Below are 20540 nucleotides of genomic sequence, written 5' to 3'. Positions count from 1 at the left end.
GGAAATGCTTTTCCAGGCGGCTCACTCTAACCCGATGGCGGGCCACCTGGGACAGGCGGCCACGCTGAATCGTTTAATGACCCGATTTTTTTGGCCAGGCATTCATGACAATGTGCGCAGGTGGTGCGCGTCTTGTCCTGAATGTCAGTTGGTGAATCCACTGGCCGCCCCAAAAGCGCCATTGCGCCCCCTTCCATTAATGCAGGTCCCCTTCGAGAGAATTGCGATGGACCTCATCGGGCCATTAGAGCGATCCGCACGCGGACATCGTTTTGCGCTAGTTATCGTGGACTACGCAACACGATATCCGGAAGCAGTGGCTCTCCGCAACATCTCTGCGAAGAGTGTTGCGGACGCACTGTTTCGTTTAATCTCCCGAGTGGGGATTCCGAAAGAAATCCTCACTGATCAAGGCACGGCGTTTATGTCACGCACGTTAAGCGAATTGTACGGATTATTGGGCATTAAATCCATTCGGACAAGCGTCTATCACCCACAAACAGACGGCTTGGTCGAACGATTTAATCGCACTCTTAAATCCATGATCCGTAAATTCGTACAGGAAGACGCCAAAAATTGGGATCGGTGGCTAGAACCCCTCTTATTTGCTGTGCGGGAGGTCCTGCAAGCCTCCACGGGGTTTTCCCCCTTCGAGCTTCTCTACGGACGGCAGCCCCGGGGGGTGCTGGACGTCCTACGAGAAACTTGGGAGGAGGGACCTTCTTTGGCCAAGAACGAAATTCAATATGTGCTGGACTTGCGAACAAAACTCCACACTTTGGGGCGGCTATCTAGGGAGAATTTGTTACAAGCCCAGGACCGCCAAAGCCGGTCGTATAACAGGGGTACGAGACTACGCAAATTCACACCGGGAGAGAAAGTGCTCGTATTACTCCCTACATCGAGCTCTAAATTAATGTCAAAGTGGCAGGGGCCGTTTGAGGTCGCACGACAGGTTGGAGACCTCGATTATGAAGTGATACGGTCCGATAGGAACGGGGCACGTCAAATATACCACCTCAATCTCCTGAAGAAATGGAATGAGGTGGAATCAGTGTTGTTGGCAACGGTGATCGGGGGAGAGGATGATCTCGGGCCAGAGGCAAGCATCAAAGCACAATCGGTCGCGCTGGCCCCTGGGGGAGATCACCTCTCACCGTCCCAACTCACTGATCTATCAAAACTACAGGCGGAATTCGCCGACGTGTTTTCGCCCCTACCGGGACGTACCAACTTAATCCAGCACCATATCGAGACCGAGCCGGGCGTGGTAGTTCGCAGCCGGCCGTATCGTTTACCTGAACACAAGAAAAAAGTAGTTCAGGAAGAATTAGGGGCAATGCTCGATATGGGAGTAATAGAGGAGTCCAACAGTGACTGGGCGAGCCCGATCGTTTTGGTCCCTAAGACCGACGGCTCGGTCAGGTTCTGTGTGGACTACCGCAAGGTGAACGCAGTGTCGAAATTCGACGCGTATCCAATGCCGCGGGTTGACGAGTTGCTTGATCGGCTGGGCACGGCTCGATTTTATTCGACATTGGACTTAACGAAGGGCTATTGGCAGATCCCCTTGTCTCCATTGTCCAAAGAAAAGACAGCTTTCACCACGCCGTTTGGATTGCACCAATTCGTCACGCTTCCTTTCGGTTTGTTCGGGGCGCCCGCTACCTTTCAGCGCCTCATGGACAGGATTTTGCGTCCCCATGGATGCAGATATGCTGCTGCCTATCTGGACGATATCGTGATTTACAGTCACGATTGGCAGCGGCATATGCAGCATGTTAGGGCGGTGTTGAGGTCGCTGAGGGGAGCGGGGCTCACGGCCAATCCGAAGAAGTGTGCAATTGGGTGGGTGGAGGTAAGGTATCTGGGCTTCCACTTGGGTCAGGGACAGGTGCGTCCCCAAATTGATAAGACCGCCGCAATTGCAACCTGTCCGAGACCCAAGACCAAAAAGGAGGTAAGGCAGTTCTTGGGGCTGGCGGGATATTATAGACGGTTTATACCAAATTATTCGGACCTCACCAGCCCTCTGACTGATCTTACTAAAAAAGGGGGTTCCAGATACGGTCCAATGGACGGAGCCGTGCCAGCAGGCCTTCACCCGAGTTAAGGCTGCTCTATGTGGCGGGCCGCTTTTACACTCCCCTGACTTTTCTCTCCCTTTTCTGTTGCAGACTGACGCGTCGGACAGGGGGCTGGGCGCAGTCCTGGCCCAGGAGGTGGAGGGGGGAGAGCGGCCGGTGCTGTACATTAGCCGTAAGCTCTCAAAGAGAGAGGCTAAGTACAGCACCATCGAAAAGGAGTGCCTTGCCATCAGGTGGGCCGTTCTCACCCTCCGCTACTACCTTCTGGGGCGGGAGTTCACCCTCTGTTCGGACCACGCTCCTCTCCAATGGCTCCACCGCATGAAGGATACCAACGCGCGGATCACCCGTTGGTATCTAGCTCTTCAGCCTTTTAAGTTCCAGGTGGTCCACAGGCCGGGTGCTCAGATGGCTGTGGCCGACTTCCTCTCCAGAAATGGGGGGGGGGGGGGCTGCAGGCCGGACGGCTCCCCGGCCTGAGTCGGGCTGTGGGGGTATGTGGCAAGGGGGGCGTGGTTCAGCGAGGTCTGCAGCGGGAGAAAGAGCCGCGGGACGAGCGGTAAGTGAGTGGGTTGGAAGCAGATTAATAACACCTGTCTCTTGTTCCAGTAATGAGCGCGGAGAGGGTACAAAACATCGGTGGAACCAGAGATCGAGGAGAGAGAGAGTCGGACTGTTGGTGCGATACACACAAGAGACTGAGTTGAACCCGGAAGCCGGAAGTGCTGTGAACCGGAAGTGATTATTGAGTTTTACTGAAGGCACACATTGAGTGTGTTATTGACTTTGCTTTACAATAATAAAAGAGAAGCATCAACAGTCCAGCCGACCCCTGTGTCCTCTTCCTTCCTTACTATATCGAACTTACTACAAAGACCCTAAAAGGTTTGTTTTGTTGTTGTTTTTTCTTTTCAACCAGAATGATTCTAAAAATGTGAGGTCTTCAGAAGTCATGACTTCCGGGGTCAATGGGTCTCCTGGGAATACTTATTTGACCTTAAAACCAAAGATTTAGCTGGTGGCTTCTGACACAGTTATTTGGTACTTTTGTAAAAGTCATAGTTTCATGCTACGTTTACCAGCCTAAGTATTTTTTAACTATCATATCAGGCATGTTATAATCATGCAGTACAAGGATTCAGATGAAGCTTCTTATCAAACAAAGAAAATAATATTTATTTTTCACTTGTGAGTATGTTTCAACATGAGTTATACAATATTTGCACGCTAGTATCACGCTTGCCGTTTTAATAGTCTTTACTATAGTTGTAGCCTAGAAATCTAGACGCACCCTAGCGGCAGTAAATTTAATTTGCCCGCAAGTGTCGTCTAGGAACTCTCAATACCCTTCTGAGCTGTATTCCTCAAAATCTGGACGGGCCAATCACATCATGTATAGAGTCGGCGGGCGGGGCCATAATGACGACGGCCGAGTTGCGTTTGCGTGCTTCTAGTAAACACAGAAACTGGCGAACGGCGGCGGTCTTTCGAATCAGCTCTGACCGCGACTCTGGAAGACTTGGAGTTAAGCTTTTCTCTGAGAAATGAACAAAGAGCGGCACTGAAGTCATTCTTAAAAAGGGAAGATGTGTTCGGGGTTTAGCCGACCGGATACGGCGAATGTTTAATCAGTCAGCGAGCTCCGCTTCACCTTCGTTGCTCTGGTTGGTGTAGCGCTATCCTATCGCGTGCAGAGGGACCGTTTATCCCGCCCCTCGGATTGAGCTGTCTATGGTGAGTTTCCAGACCAAACATCTTGATGTGGGTCTGGCTTGTCAGGCTACTATAGTTGCCTTATGCATCCCAATCCAGCTAAGTTATCAGTTGTTTATTACCACTGTCTTTTTACTTAGTATTCTTTAATTATTATCATCTCAATTAAATAGATATCGATTAAAGCTCATTGGCATTGCTTCTTCCCTATACAGATACAATCCAAACATGTTCTTTGTAGGAATTATGTGGGCACACAACTGCGTAAATTCAAGAGGCCTACAGTAAGAAAGCAGTGACATTGGATAAGAAAAATTTCCACTTTATGGTGATATGCCTTTTCCTCTCATTGCCTATTCTTAGTCGTATGATCAAGATTACTGTTTACATTTTATTAATTCGTCTGTATATGTTTTTAGGTAAAGAGTCCTTTCTGGTTGTTGTCAGTGCAAGTTTGTGCAAATCATTTTAAGCTTCTTTATTAAATGTATGACCAAACGTCCCCGGTTACGACTGTTACCTTAGTTCCCTGAGAACAGGGAACGAGACGCTGCGTCAGCTGACGCTATGGGGAACGCCTCCAGCGTGACCGGTGTCTGAGCTACTATCAAATCACAGCAATCCTATTGACCGGCGACAGCCTATGATGTCATCAAGGTGCGACCAGGAAGTATATAAGGGCGCCTTGCAAACATGACACCAGCTTCTTCGTCTGAAGGGACTGTTCGAAGGCAGGCCCCGAGGCATGACAAAAGTGACGCAGCGTCTCGTTCCCTGTTCTCAGGGATCTAAGGTTACAGTCGTAACCGGGGACGTTCCCTTTCGAAAGGGAACTCGAGCTGCGTCAGCTGACGCTATGGGAACGATATACCCACGCCGCCATGCCGAGGGGAGTGCATGCCTACTGGCCGTGACAACTGTCAGGACAAGCAAATTCAACTGAAATGCCTGAACCACTCCCCCTCTGGTCACATTTAGGCTGTCAGTGACAGCATTCCCTACGGTCATAGCCCGAGCCATGGCCTTGGGGCACCTTCATGTACCCTATCCCGGCCGCTCAATGGCCTGGAACCAACCTGTTCGACAGAAGGGGTTCCTTTAAGGGAATGTGGCTAGGGGGCCACCGAGGGCGCCCCAGCCAGTCACTATTCGGGAAGAACTTCACCGAATGCCACCAGGGAGGCTTGACCTGGCGTCACTATGCGGGACACTTCCGTCTGCCAGCCCAGTCTGTTAACATCAGAGTCTCTGCAAACTCGCCTCTGGAGAGGCATCCAGCTGAGGGACTGCGAACTGGCAGTGTCCGCCTCAGGCCGGACCTCAGAGACGGGCTATCCTGGAGAACAGCGCTCAGCGTAGTGCTTTCCGACCCTTGCTAGCGAGGGGAGTCAGCTGCTCGATCCTAGGATCTACCGAGCACATACATTACAGGGGTGCTCAGGAGGCCTGAGAAGGCCCACAGGCTGATCTCGCAGGGAGGCCTCGAGGGGCCTACGACCAACTGACCAGGCCCAGGCGGCCGTAAGCTCACAGACAACCCTCATAAGAGGGGAGCTCTTAAGCCTGCCTGGTAGGTACCATGCTGTAGGCAACCTATGCAGGTCCCTGTCCTGTAGGGACCGCATAGCAGCAGTGTAAACTCGTCGTGCTAGAGTATGCGCCCGCCATCAGGTGCTGCCGGCTAGGACTGAAGCCTGATGGCAGGAACCACTAGCTGTCAGCTTGAGCCAGTTATGTGTCTCCGTCCAAGGAACTCGTTCCCCCAGGGAGGCCCCGCAGGGCCTCCTACTTGCCAGGCTACTCGTAGCCGGCACTGAGGCCGGGGAACGACCTCAGGGACGCCTGATGAGGCCTGCTACCTGATAGCAGACCATGCTAGCCGCCCTGGCTAGCAACCATGCTCACTGTCATAGGAACCGGAAACCGGGGCTCACCCTCCGGGAGGCCTAGCGAGGCCTAATCCCTGTCACCCAGTGGCCGAGGCCCTGGACCACCCCCTCAGGGAAAGCCAGAGGAGGCCTGCTGTACCTCAGCAGGCCCTCAGGGAGGCCTGAAGAGGCCTACTACCTGTTATTCAGCGCTAGTACATTTTTGCATACATGTTTTAGGTTAAAGGTAAATTCAAGCATAATAAGAGACATTTAGCTATAATGCAATCATAATAAAGAAATCCTTTCTTCTGATCTATTGTAAAAGTTTGTAAAGTAGATTTTTTTCCCTGCCAGTAGAGGACAGTTTTATATGTTGTTTCTTTGTACAGTTTTTAGATGAAGACTCTTTGAGCACAGTCAAACAGAAATATGATGATCGTAAGACTCATAATGTGTCAACATGAAAAACGAGTCTTGATGTTTTTTCTGACATTTACACTTATTGCATTCTTTCCCCCTCCAAAAACATAATTATGGTAGTATAAAATAGGATAATATACATTTTAAATTATTCAAGTGAAAAATGTGGTATAATGCATTGTTTTATTAAATCAACCAAATGCTGTATGCAAACAAAGAGATGTCGAGAACACATAGTGCTTGCTTGGTGTTCACACAAAGTGGAAAGGGGAAAAACTAAAGAAAAACAAACATGCACATAATTAAAATTACAGACGAAAAAGAATGGTGATGTTTTTTAAAAAATATAACCATGGTAAAACACTTTTAACAAAATCAGAGAAGCATAAATAAGCATTTAGTCAGTCAACCGCAATAAAAAAAAAATTGCGGTACATGTGTGCACGAGGACAAAAACAGTAGCGGCGTTAAAGTCAAGATAACTATTGTGCGAATTGAGGTTTACTAACCTGGGATCAGTCTGGTGTTTAAAAGAGGTAGAATGAACATTTGTGTTCATTTAGCCTATTCATTACCATGAAGTTTTGCATGGCTACATCTGTTTGACAGTATGAATACAAACTGAGTTTGTCCTAATGATGATGAAATGTTTTATTAACAGACAACGATTTAATAACGGCGCTCATTTACTGTTGTTATCGCTTACAGATACCCAGCTACCAAGGACGTGTACCAGTATCATAATAAGATATCCTGCCTGACAGCTTTGTAAATGATTTATATTTAAGTTGAACAAATATTTAAAATTGTAAAAAAAAAAAATATATATATATATATATATATATAATATAAATTAAGAGATGGTGATGAAGGACAAAAACTGTTTCCTAAAAGAAGAACAAATTATTGAGACAAACATGACGACACGTTGTTTCATGGATTCAAATGAAAAGGCAGATGCCTAAAAGACACAGTACTGGCACGGGGGGGAAATAAAACGGCCTGAATCAACCCACTTAAAATAACTACTAAAATTGTTTATTTTTGATCAGAATTGCGTTTAGAGACGCATTATCAAATGCAACATGTTGTAACAGTGTAATAGAGGGACATGTTTTAAGTGCAATAAGTGTAAATGTCAGAAAAAACATCGACTCGCTTTTCATGTTGACACATTATGAGTCTTGCGATCATCATATTTCTGTTTGACTGTGCTCAAAGAGTCTTCATCTAAAAACTGTACAAAGAAAAAACATATAAAACTGTCCTCTACTGGCAGGGAAAAAAATCTACTTTACAAACTATTACAATAGATCAGAAGAAAGGATTTCTGTATTATGATTTCATTATAGCTAAATGTCTCTTATTATGCTTGAATTTACCTTTAACCTAAAACATGTATGCAAAAATGTGTAGAACATCAGGCTCAGTTGTCGATGATAGTTGACAACATGTCACAATCTTTAATGTCAAGTGGGGTGTTGAAAGAAACGATTTGTTAAATGTTGGTTTGTCAAAAGAAGAGTTTGGTCACACATTTGAAACCATCTAAATGTGTTGACTATCCAGGGAGTAGTAAAAATCATTATTTACAAATCCAAAATTGACAAATGTTCACAGTTGCTTGTGAATGTTTTTCCTGAATTGATTATAAAATGGTACTTTCGTAAATGTACTTCTTGATTTTTTGCATAGATAATATGCTAAGTATAAGGCTAATGTTCAAAATGTATTTATAACCTTTACGAAAGGAGTGTAACTTGGTTTAACAAGAGCAAACTTTAATGAATGTAACAGGCGTATACAGTTTAGCTGCAGAATAATCAATCAATCAATCAACTTTATTTATTTTGGGCTTTTACAATGCCGATTGTGTCAAAGCAGCTTCAGTGTTAAACAGGATAATATTGCAACAGAATTAGATTTGGCTGTACAGTCGTACTGGAGTAAACAGTGATGTTATCAGCTTATTTTAATTTATCATATAGCGACAATGTTGGCAGATCAGTATTATAGTTTATAGAATTAAATAAGACCTAAATAATACATTTTGTTTGTATATTTAGTTGAATAACTTGGATCATAATTTTAGTGTCTCCCAGTGTGTTTGTAAGTCTAGAACAGCAAGACTTACTTTTCATGTTGATGGTTCATGTGATTCCTCATCGCAGATGCAAACTGTAGTGACACTAAAATAAATATTACTTTAGTCAAACACTCTCATATAGAAAGACTGTCATGTCATTTCTTAAGTTTCAGTTATTCCTATAATGTTGATGGTTCTCAAACAAAAGTCCAACAAACAGAATGGTCATCTGAAATCTGACTAAATATGGACAATCTGGAGTAGTAAAAACATAATTACAAACACTGTGATTCTGGTGTATTATATTTTAGTAAATCCTCTAAAATCACATATACTTACAAAAATAGTCAAAATGTAGAAAAAACAGCACTTGTTTGGTAAGCACAAAGTTTTTAGTTCTAGGTGAGAAAAAATCACCACGATTAGGCTTCATGAGTACTACAAACAATGTGTTTTCCCTGTGGTTGTGGAACATAATCGTTTGAAATGTAGGTTTGTCAAAAGAAAACAAATAAGTTCCCTTTCGAAAGGGAACTCGAGCTGCGTCAGCTGACAGCGTGACCGGTGTCTGAGCTACTAACAAATCACAGCAATCCTATTGACCGGCGACAGCCTATGATGTCATCAAGGTGCGACCAGGAAGTATATAAGGGCGCCTTGTAAACATGACACCAGCTTCTTCGTCTTCAGGGACTGTTTTTGTCTGAATGCTTCAAGTCTAATGGGTCCTGCACACTGTGCGATTTTTGAAAATCCTTTGCGAATGTCCCTTGTCAGACTGTCCGAACATGATCGCCATGTCACACTGTGAGATCTCAGTTGTCATTAATGTCAGACTGCACGATAGTTTAGGCGCGCTAAAAACGGACGCCCGCAAGAAATCTCACCCGGAGCTTTATATCATCAATGAATGACGCGTTCAGTGACAGTGAGCTGCATTACACGCGGGACTGAAATGCTGGCTACAAATAAATCTCTAGTACTCGTTTTGGTCATAGTTTGCCTTGAAAAACCGAGATATTTGACTGTTGTCGTAGGAGAAGTCACACTGCAGGATTCTGTGCCAAATCTTCTGACACTGCCAGAATTTAGTCTGAGGTAAAATTTGATCGCAGCGCTCATTAATCGGCGGCCGGTGAACATGTCAAACTAACGACCAAAGACGTCAGATTTTAGCCTAGGATCTGAGGAATCTTTTAGGATTTCCTAAATTTGTCTCAGACGGCCAAATCGTTGCCAAAATCGCACAGTGTGCACCCGGCTTAAGGTAATCCAAATTCATTTATTTTCTGCCTGGGATTAAGAGCATGCACAATCTTGCTCTTGTGGAGTAATCTGTTCGATTGTGTGTAATGTGAGCGAAGTTTTCAATCCGAGATCGCTCCGTTCTCGTCTAGCGCTCTTCCTGAGGGAAGAGCGTTTTTGCATCTGAGATTAGTGATGTGGTCCCCGCTCACGTCGAGGCTGAGCGCGGATGCACGTCACAGTCCCTCGGATGGGGGTCGCCGATCGCCGCGAGGGGATGTTTCCCTCCGGCGATCTAGTGACTGACGAGATTAATCACGAATGCTCGTAGGGATGGCTGGTGAGAAGGGAAATAAATTTCTCGGCCATCCTGACCGTGTATGCTGAGCCGATGGCTGTTATGAGTGTGCTGCATGCAGGCTGCGGCCGTCATGCGGGCGCATTAAAGGAAAGATCGTTTAAATGGAACGATCGATTTCTCCCCGGCCATAAAACCGTCGGCTCAGTTGAGCTTTTCCATTCCTTCCTGATCTCCTGACTGAGATCGTGAGGGTATGGAAGAACCCATTTTCAGTGTATTAACGGACATCAGCGGGTGGTAAACGCTGATGTTTGGAGGATGGGTGGATATGGGTATGTGTTCTCGCCCCGGATTGCCGTTAAGAATAATCTAGAAAGATCCGGGTAGGCGGGAACACCTTTCAACTATGTTTCAAGAAGTGTAGATGGCGGGGCATACACGGCAGCGGGTCAGCCTGGTGCCATTTTTACACCATGTCGGTCTTGCAAGTGTACTGGGAAGACCTGCTGAGCGATCTCAATCAGGGAAAATACCCTGACGCGCCAGTGTCGCAGAAGCGCGGGTGGTGGTGTCCGAGGACCCGCACACCGCGGAGATCCGGGTCCCAGGCAGGCGGGAGACATCACGGTCTACGGACCAGTGATGGGGCCTGAGTGCCAATATCGCCTCTCATGCTCCCCGCGGTTAAAGGCGAGGCGCAAAGAGGCGGACTCCCACAGAAGAGGAATAGTTTCACAACGCTTTTGGCGTGAATGAAATATCCCTCCCTTAGGTGGGTGAGTTAAGAATTACATCTAATTTACTGCTCTTCTTCATTGTCTCCCCAGGCGCTTCTTACATCCGGCCCTGGGTGGGGCCATGACGATGATACTCTAGACCCCGCCTGGCTGGGCTGTGAGAAGCGCACCCTCAGGCAATGGCGCTCCTAAGCATGCATACTGTGAGTAAAACTTATGCGTGGATATCGTCGCGCAGGAGGCGAGCTGGTAAGTCCCCCTTGTGAGGGAAACATTTATTATTTATGTTGTGTGAGACTTCATGCTCCCCGCCGAGGGTTTGGGGATCACGGTATCGATGGAGGACACCATAGGGCCCTGTAGTTCCCCTGTCCGGTGGCTAGAACGATTTTTTAGATGCCATTATGTGGTATGTTTAGAGCTAGCTTTGCTAGAAGAGAATAGCCGCCATTGTATGTACAACTGTGCGAACAGTTTTTGCCTTCTCTCTGTGTGATGAAGCAGTATGGAGGCAACCGCTCATTCTTGTGGGAATGTGCTGTTGTTTTAGGCGAGTGTGCTCTCCTAGTCAAACTGGAAGCTCTTAGCCACCCCAGGGTAAAGCGGTCAACGTTGCCCCTCGTGGAATTTCATAGACGGGAGGGTGAGTTTAGGCTGACTCACGAACTACAGATTTATGTCTAGCCTCGCAGGGCTTGGACGGAGTATTATTGAGGTTTTTTCGCTCCCCGAGCCGCGTATAATACTCTTATGTAGGCTGGCCCTCTCCGGGCCGCCGTATCTGTTGGCCTAGGCTTTTCGGGATGGGGGGCATTTCTTTCCAAAGAAGGAAAGTAATTATCGCCCGAGGCCCTCGGTTTGAATATTGCAGGGCATTTTCTTTCGCATCCCTAGTTAGCCTCCTCTGACATTAGAGTCATCCGGCCAAGGCCCGCCCCCTTCTCTGCGTTTTGGGGTTTTTAGTAATGCAGGTTGGTGTGAAGCAGAATGAACAGCGACTTAGCCAGTGGTCGTGGGGCGGGGTTTGGCTTCTCACGCTTGTACGCGGGTGGGCTAGTTTTGCGAAAACCCCGCTTTCCAGAGCTTGTTGTGGCTGCCACCTTCTGGCGGCCCCTGGCCCCATCCTGGATGTTGGGCCGGTGGGTAGCATATTTGTGAATATTTTTTGCCCTCTGCTCTGTGTCTTCTGCTCCACCTTTTAGGGCTCGGGTTGAGCTGCACTCGCAACCTGCGTGCTTCGTGATGGTTCGGTGGGATGCTCCCCTGGAAGCCGAAGCATTGCCATGGCTGACGCCCTATCGTGAACGGTAGGCCGCTGCATGAAGGAAGAGCGGACGCCCCGACGCAGGTGACGTAAGTTGTACTCCCCTCGCTTTGAGGGTCTAGGTACTTTCTGCTGAGTACACTGCTTTTGGCAATGTGTTTAGGCTATGTCTGTAGGCACTGCCGGATGGGACTGCGTCATCGCATGGAGGACCCTGTGAGCCTCTGGGATGAAGCCAGCCCTGGGAGGAGCATGGGTTACCAGCTGGCTGTGAGCAGCCAGCTTGGGCAGTCCTGGCAATGGACTCAGCAGGTCTTCTTGCGGGTGAGTCGCGACATCGAGCCAATGTGCGTCTGGGAGGAATATCCCCGACGATGTCGGCTTCAGCAGTACCTCGTCGACAAGCAGGCCCATCATGGCCTCCCTGGGGTGAGTCCCCAGGTGGTAATTGGATGTCTAGGTCTTCGTCAGCCAAGCAGACAGCCACTGTCAGCCGACTTGGAGCGGCCAGCATTCATCCAACCTGCCAGCGAGCATTCGTCGCTGGCATGGCTACAAGCCCAGTTAGTAGGCCTCCCTAGGCCTCCCTGAGGGCCTGCTGGGGTGCAGCAGGCCTTGCCGGGCTTCCCTTGAGGGGGTATTCCCGTGCTTCAGGTGTTAGACGGCAGGTAGTAGGCCTCACCAGGCCTCCCTGAGGGCCTGCTGTGGTAGCAGTAAGCCTCGTCTGGCTTCCCCCAAGGGGTTGCTCCTGGGCTTCAGTCACTGGATGACAGGTAGTAGGCCTCACGGGGCCTCCCTGAGGGCCTGCTGGGATGCAGCAGGCCTCATCTGGCTCTCCCTGAGGGGGTACTCCAGGGAACTAGCGCTGAATAACAGGTAGTAGGCCTCTTCAGGCCTCGCTGAGGGCCTGCTGAGGTACAGCAGGCCTCCTCTGGCCTCCCCTGAGGGGGTGTTCCTGGGTTCCAGTCACCAGATGGCAGGTAGCAGGCCTCACCAGGCCTCCCGGAGGGCCTGCTGGGTTGCAGCAGGCCTCATCTGGCTTTCCCTGAGGGGGTGGTCCAGGGCCTCGGCCACTGGGTGACAGGGATTAGGCCTCGCTAGGCCTCCCGGAGGGTGAGCCCCGGTTTCCGGTTCCTATGACAGTGAGCATGGTTGCTAGCCAGGGCGGCTAGCATGGTCTGCTATCAGGTAGCAGGCCTCACCAGGCGTCCCTGAGGTCGTTCCCCGGCCTCAGTGCCGGCTACGAGTAGCCTGGGGGAACGAGTTCCTTGGACGGAGACACATAACTGGCTCAAGCTGACAGCTAGTGGTTCCTGCCATCAGGCTTCAGTCCTAGCCGGCAGCACCTGATGGCGGGCGCATACTCTAGCACGACGAGTTTACACTGCTGCTATGCGGTCCCTACAGGACAGGGACCTGCATAGGTTGCCTACAGCATGGTACCTACCAGGCAGGCTTAAGGGCTCCCCTCTTATGAGGGTTGTCTGTGAGCTTACGGCCGCCTGGGCCTGGTCAGTTGGTCGTAGGCCCCTCGAGGCCTCCCTGCGAGATCAGCCTGTGGGCCTTCTCAGGCCTCCTGAGCACCCCTGTAATGTATGTGCTCGGTAGATCCTAGGATCGAGCAGCTGACTCCCCTCGCTAGCAAGGGTCGGAAAGCACTACGCTGAGCGCTGTTCTCCAGGATAGCCCGTCTCTGAGGTCCGGCCTGAGGCGGACACTGCCAGTTCGCAGTCCCTCAGCTGGATGCCTCTCCAGAGGCGAGTTTGCAGAGACTCTGATGTTAACAGACTGGGCTGGCAGACGGAAGTGTCCCGCATAGTGACGCCAGGTCAAGCCTCCCTGGTGGCATTCGGTGAAGTTCTTCCCGAATAGTGACTGGCTGGGGCGCCCTCGGTGGCCCCCTAGCCACATTCCCTTAAAGGAACCCCTTCTGTCGAACAGGTTGGTTCCAGGCCATTGAGCGGCCGGGATAGGGTACATGAAGGTGCCCCAAGGCCATGGCTCGGGTAATGACCGTAGGGAATGCTGTCACTGACAGCCTAAATGTGACCAGAGGGGGAGTGGTTCAGGCATTTCAGTTGAATTTGCTTGTCCTGACAGTTGTCACGGCCAGTAGGCATGCACTCCCCTCGGCATGGCGGCGTGGGTATATCGTTCCCCATAGCGTCAGCTGACGCAGCTCGAGTTCCCTTTCGAAAGGGAACGTCCCCGGTTACGACTGTAACCTTAGATCCCTGAGAACAGGGAACGAGACGCTGCGTCACTTTTGTCATGCCTCGGGGCCTGCCTTCGAACAGTCCCTTCAGACGAAGAAGCTGGTGTCATGTTTGCAAGGCGCCCTTATATACTTCCTGGTCGCACCTTGATGACATCATAGGCTGTCGCCGGTCAATAGGATTGCTGTGATTTGATAGTAGCTCAGACACCGGTCACGCTGGAGGCGTTCCCCATAGCGTCAGCTGACGCAGCGTCTCGTTCCCTGTTCTCAGGGAACTAAGGTAACAGTCGTAACCGGGGACGTTTGGTCATACATTTAATAAAGAAGCTTAAAATGATTTGCACAAACTTGCACTGACAACAACCAGAAAGGACTCTTTACCTAAAAACATATACAGACGAATTAATAAAATGTAAACAGTAATCTTGATCATACGACTAAGAATAGGCAATGAGAGGAAAAGGCATATCACCATAAAGTGGAAATTTTTCTTATCCAATGTCACTGCTTTCTTACTGTAGGCCTCTTGAATTTACGCAGTTGTGTGCCCACATAATTCCTACAAAGAACATGTTTGGATTGTATCTGTATAGGGAAGAAGCAATGCCAATGAGCTTTAATCGATATCTATTTAATTGAGATGATAATAATTAAAGAATACTAAGTAAAAAGACAGTGGTAATAAACAACTGATAACTTAGCTGGATTGGGATGCATAAGGCAACTATAGTAGCCTGACAAGCCAGACCCACATCAAGATGTTTGGTCTGGAAACTCACCATAGACAGCTCAATCCGAGGGGCGGGATAAACGGTCCCTCTGCACGCGATAGGATAGCGCTACACCAACCAGAGCAACGAAGGTGAAGCGGAGCTCGCTGACTGATTAAACATTCGCCGTATCCGGTCGGCTAAACCCCGAACACATCTTCCCTTTTTAAGAATGACTTCAGTGCCGCTCTTTGTTCATTTCTCAGAGAAAAGCTTAACTCCAAGTCTTCCAGAGTCGCGGTCAGAGCTGATTCGAAAGACCGCCGCCGTTCGCCAGTTTCTGTGTTTACTAGAAGCACGCAAACGCAACTCGGCCGTCGTCATTATGGCCCCGCCCGCCGACTCTATACATGATGTGATTGGCCCGTCCAGATTTTGAGGAATACAGCTCAGAAGGGTATTGAGAGTTCCTAGACGACACTTGCGGGCAAATTAAATTTACTGCCGCTAGGGTGCGTCTAGATTTCTAGGCTACAACTATTGTAAAGACTATTAAAACGGCAAGCGTGATACTAGCGTGCAAATATTGTATAACTCATGTTGAAACATACTCACAAGTGAAAAATAAATATTTTCTTTGTTTGATAAGAAGCTTCATCTGAATCCTTGTACTGCATGATTATAACATGCCTGATATGATAGTTAAAAAATACTTAGGCTGGTAAACGTAGCATGAAACTATGACTTTTACAAAAGTACCAAATAACTGTGTCAGAAGCCACCAGCTAAATCTTTGGTTTTAAGGTCAAATAAGTATTCCCAGGAGACCCATTAACCCCGGAAGTCATGACTTCTGAAGACCTCACATTTTTAGAATCATTCTGGTTGAAAAGAAAAAACAACAACAAAACAAACCTTTTAGGGTCTTTGTAGTAAGTTCGATATAGTAAGGAAGGAAGAGGACACAGGGGTCGGCTGGACTGTTGATGCTTCTCTTTTATTATTGTAAAGCAAAGTCAATAACACACTCAATGTGTGCCTTCAGTAAAACTCAATAATCACTTCCGGTTCACAGCACTTCCGGCTTCCGGGTTCAACTCAGTCTCTTGTGTGTGTCGCACCAACAGTCCGACTCTCTCTCTCCTCGATCTCCGGTTCCACCGATGTTTTGTACCCTCTCCGCGCTCATTACTGGAACAAGAGACAGGTGTTATTAATCTGCTTCCAACCCACTCACTTACCGCTCGTCCCGCGGCTCTTTCTCCCGCTGCAGACCTCGCTGAACCACGCCCCCCTTGCCACATACCCCCACCGCCCGACTCAGGCCGGGGAGCCGTCCGGCCTGCAGCCCCCCCCCCCCCCCCCCCCCCCCCCCATTTCTGGAGAGGAAGTCGGCCACAGCCATCTGAGCACCCGGCCTGTGGACCACCTGGAACTTAAAAGGCTGAAGAGCTAGATACCAACGGGTGATCCGCGCGTTGGTATCCTTCATGCGGTGGAGCCATTGGAGAGGAGCGTGGTCCGAACAGAGGGTGAACTCCCGCCCCAGAAGGTAGTAGCGGAGGGTGAGAACGGCCCACCTGATGGCAAGGCACTCCTTTTCGATGGTGCTGTACTTAGCCTCTCTCTTTGAGAGCTTACGGCTAATGTACAGCACCGGCCGCTCTCCCCCCTCCACCTCCTGGGCCAGGACTGCGCCCAGCCCCCTGTCCGACGCGTCAGTCTGCAACAGAAAAGGGAGAGAAAAGTCAGGGGAGTGTAAAAGCGGCCCGCCACATAGAGCAGCCTTAACTCGGGTGAAGGCCTGCTGGCACGGCTCCGTCCATTGGACCGTATCTGGAACCCCCTTTTTTAGTAAGATCAGTCAGAGGGCTGGTGAGGTCCGAATAATTTGGTATAAACCGTCTATAATATCCCGCCAGCCCCAAGAACTGCCTTACCTCCTTTTTGGTCTTGGGTCTCGGACAGGTTGCAATTGCGGCGGTCTTATCAATTTGGGGACGCACCTGTCCCTGACCCAAGTGGAAGCCCAGATACCTTACCTCCACCCGCCCAATTGCACACTTCTTCGGATTGGCCGTGAGCCCCGCTCCCCTCAGCGACCTCAACACCGCCCTAACATGCTGCATATGCCGCTGCCAATCGTGACTGTAAATCACGATATCGTCCAGATAGGCAGCAGCATATGCGGCATGGGGACGCAAAATCCTGTCCATGAGGCGCTGAAAGGTAGCGGGCGCCCCGAACAAACCGAAAGGAAGCGTGACGAATTGGTGCAATCCAAACGGCGTGGTGAAAGCTGTCTTTTCTTTGGACAATGGAGACAAGGGGATCTGCCAATAGCCCTTCGTTAAGTCCAATGTCGAATAAAATCGAGCCGTGCCCAGCCGATCAAGCAACTCGTCAACCCGCGGCATTGGATACGCGTCGAATTTCGACACTGCGTTCACCTTGCGGTAGTCCACACAGAACCTGACCGAGCCGTCGGTCTTAGGGACCAAAACGATCGGGCTCGCCCAGTCACTGTTGGACTCCTCTATTACTCCCATATCGAGCATTGCCCCTAATTCTTCCTGAACTACTTTTTTCTTGTGTTCAGGTAAACGATACGGCCGGCTGCGAACTACCACGCCCGGCTCGGTCTCGATATGGTGCTGGATTAAGTTGGTACGTCCCGGTAGGGGCGAAAACACGTCGGCGAATTCCGCCTGTAGTTTTGATAGATCAGTGAGTTGGGACGGTGAGAGGTGATCTCCCCCAGGGGCCAGCGCGACCGATTGTGCTTTGATGCTTGCCTCTGGCCCGAGATCATCCTCTCCCCCGATCACCGTTGCCAACAACACTGATTCCACCTCATTCCATTTCTTCAGGAGATTGAGGTGGTATATTTGACGTGCCCCGTTCCTATCGGACCGTATCACTTCATAATCGAGGTCTCCAACCTGTCGTGCGACCTCAAACGGCCCCTGCCACTTTGACATTAATTTAGAGCTCGATGTAGGGAGTAATACGAGCACTTTCTCTCCCGGTGTGAATTTGCGTAGTCTCGTACCCCTGTTATACGACCGGCTTTGGCGGTCCTGGGCTTGTAACAAATTCTCCCTAGATAGCCGCCCCAAAGTGTGGAGTTTTGTTCGCAAGTCCAGCACATATTGAATTTCGTTCTTGGCCAAAGAAGGTCCCTCCTCCCAAGTTTCTCGTAGGACGTCCAGCACCCCCCGGGGCTGCCGTCCGTAGAGAAGCTCGAAGGGGGAAAACCCCGTGGAGGCTTGCAGGACCTCCCGCACAGCAAATAAGAGGGGTTCTAGCCACCGATCCCAATTTTTGGCGTCTTCCTGTACGAATTTACGGATCATGGATTTAAGAGTGCGATTAAATCGTTCGACCAAGCCGTCTGTTTGTGGGTGATAGACGCTTGTCCGAATGGATTTAATGCCCAATAATCCGTACAATTCGCTTAACGTGCGTGACATAAACGCCGTGCCTTGATCAGTGAGGATTTCTTTCGGAATCCCCACTCGGGAGATTAAACGAAACAGTGCGTCCGCAACACTCTTCGCAGAGATGTTGCGGAGAGCCACTGCTTCCGGATATCGTGTTGCGTAGTCCACGATAACTAGCGCAAAACGATGTCCGCGTGCGGATCGCTCTAATGGCCCGATGAGGTCCATCGCAATTCTCTCGAAGGGGACCTGCATTAATGGAAGGGGGCGCAATGGCGCTTTTGGGGCGGCCAGTGGATTCACCAACTGACATTCAGGACAAGACGCGCACCACCTGCGCACATTGTCATGAATGCCTGGCCAAAAAAATCGGGTCATTAAACGATTCAGCGTGGCCGCCTGTCCCAGGTGGCCCGCCATCGGGTTAGAGTGAGCCGCCTGGAAAAGCATTTCCCGGCGGCTCTTTGGTACTAACAACTGGGTTGTATCCACTTTTGTCTGAGCGTCTTGGGTCACTCGATACAACCTGTCCTTAATTATGGCAAAATAAGGATACGTGACGGGCAATGCGGGTTGGAGGGACTGACCGTCGATAGTGCGGACCTGCTGGAAAGCATGTTTTAGGGTCTCGTCTTGAGACTGCTCCAGAGGGAAGTCATCGCGGTCCGAGAGAATCAGTCTCTCGACCCCGCTCGGTTCCTCTGAAGCGGTTCCCGAGGGCCCCGTATCAGTCTCGCCAACCTGCACACGCACCGCCCCGTTCCTAGCCTTGTTCTCCCAAGCGGCATCCGCACATAACGACCCCAATAACGCCGGAAAGGCGGGCCAATTCGTCCCCAGAATTAGCGGATGCCAGAGGTGGGGACTAACCGCCACCTCAACACTATGATTTTCTCCCCTAAACTGTATCGTGACTGGGACAACCGGATATTCCACCACATCCCCGTGCACACACCGCACCTTAACCATGCGGCTTGTATCCAATGCCCCAGGCTGCATCAGGCTTTGATGGATCGAGGTTTGGTTACATCCTGAATCCACCAAGGCCTGATATGTACCCCCCTTGATACTCACAGGAATTTGGTACTCTCCTGCTTGATCAGGGGTGGTCCGCTGGAAGTCCGGGACCCGGATCATTGTCCCGATGTCCATCATCGGACATCGGTCCACAAAATGGTCCGGGTCGCCGCACCGCCAGCAGGCCAGCCCAGGCCTGCCCGCCGCCCCTGCGGCGGGGAGTGGGTTGGAAAATGAGCGCGGAGGGGGGGTGGAACCGGAACCGTTATCCCCGCCCGACCCCAGCAGTCCCGGAGCTGTTGGGCCATCGCGAAGGGCCGACCGGCCTCACCCCACTCCAGCGAGCGGAACCGCTGACGATGCTGCTCGGGGGTCCGGCCGACCCGCTGGATGATGGCCCTCTTCAGATCTTCATAATCCAGGAGGTTCGCCACCGGCAGTTGTTGGGCGGCCGCCTGGGCTTCTCCAGTGAGCAGTGGTATGAGGCGCACCGGCCACTGTGCCCGGGGCCACCCGCAGGCCTCCGCTGCCTTCTGAAAGAGGTCGATGAAGGCCTCGGGATCGTCCTGTGGCCCCATCTTGTGTAGGGGCACGTGGACCGGTGCGCTGGCGAGCCCGGCGGCTTCGGTGCGAACCTCCCGGTCTATCCAGCTCCGGAACCTCTCGCGGTCCTCTTGCTGGCCGCGGACAATGGCCTCGAAGCGGCGCTCCTGGTCTGCCCGCAGGTCCAGCATGGATTGGTGTTGCTCCTGATGGAGGGCCGCGAGAGAGGTGATGATGTCCGCAAACGGCGTGGCGGAGGGCGTTGGTGTTGTCATGGCGGCGGCGCTGTCCTGCTTCCTTCCCGGGTTTCGGCACCAGTGTAGTAAGTTCGATATAGTAAGGAAGGAAGAGGACACAGGGGTCGGCTGGACTGTTGATGCTTCTCTTTTATTATTGTAAAGCAAAGTCAATAACACACTCAATGTGTGCCTTCAGTCAAACTCAATAATCACTTCCGGTTCACAGCACTTCCGGCTTCCGGGTTCAACTCAGTCTCTTGTGTGTGTCGCACCAACAGTCCGACTCTCTCTCTCCTCGATCTCCGGTTCCACCGATGTTTTGTACCCTCTCCGCGCTCATTACTGGAACAAGAGACAGGTGTTATTAATCTGCTTCCAACCCACTCACTTACCGCTCGTCCCGCGGCTCTTTCCATTGACCAAAGAGAAACATCTGGTCTTCAAATCACCACATCACCTATAGCCTGAAGCTGCCATTAATGACTGTGTGTCACTTGACTTCCCACATAATAGGAATCTATTAAAAACAAATGACATATTTCTACTTTTTTTTTTTTTTAAACATACAGATTTGTGACAAACGTGTTTCATTGCATAGGTTCATCCATTGTTAATGGTTATTAATCAAGACCTGCTTGAATATTTG

General features: G+C 50.1%; 1 protein-coding gene across 1 annotated transcript; it reads right to left on the bottom strand.

The window, feature by feature from the left end:
- Window positions 1-13625: 13625 nt before the first annotated feature.
- On the bottom strand, window positions 13626-19690 carry LOC137079538 (uncharacterized). The gene is made up of 4 exons (XM_067447491.1): window positions 19444-19690; window positions 19170-19408; window positions 16049-16375; window positions 13626-13763 (listed from the first exon to the last, which is right to left on the bottom strand). Exons 1-4 carry the CDS (start codon window positions 19688-19690, stop codon window positions 13626-13628), a joined length of 951 nt encoding a protein of 316 aa, XP_067303592.1.
- Between the last annotated feature and the right edge of the window lie 850 nt (window positions 19691-20540).

The sequence above is a fragment of the Pseudorasbora parva genome, chromosome 6, assembly GCF_024679245.1.
Source record: "Pseudorasbora parva isolate DD20220531a chromosome 6, ASM2467924v1, whole genome shotgun sequence".
NCBI lineage: Eukaryota > Metazoa > Chordata > Actinopteri > Cypriniformes > Gobionidae > Pseudorasbora > Pseudorasbora parva.
This window is presented reverse-complemented; position numbering and strand designations above follow the sequence as displayed.

Excerpts from the sequence above, each read along its gene's own strand:
- LOC137079538 (XM_067447491.1), bottom strand. The coding sequence starts at position 19,690 with ATGGGGCCACAGGACGATCCCGAGGCCTTCATCGACCTCTTTCAGAAG. Across the intron at positions 19,409-19,443 it reads GTTCCGCTCGCTGGAGTGGG|CTCCGGGACTGCTGGGGTCG; the intron begins GTGAGGCCGGTC and ends ATGGCCCAACAG. Across the intron at positions 13,764-16,048 it reads CGGGTGCTCAGATGGCTGTG|GCTGTCAGTGACAGCATTCC; the intron begins GCCGACTTCCTC and ends GGTCACATTTAG.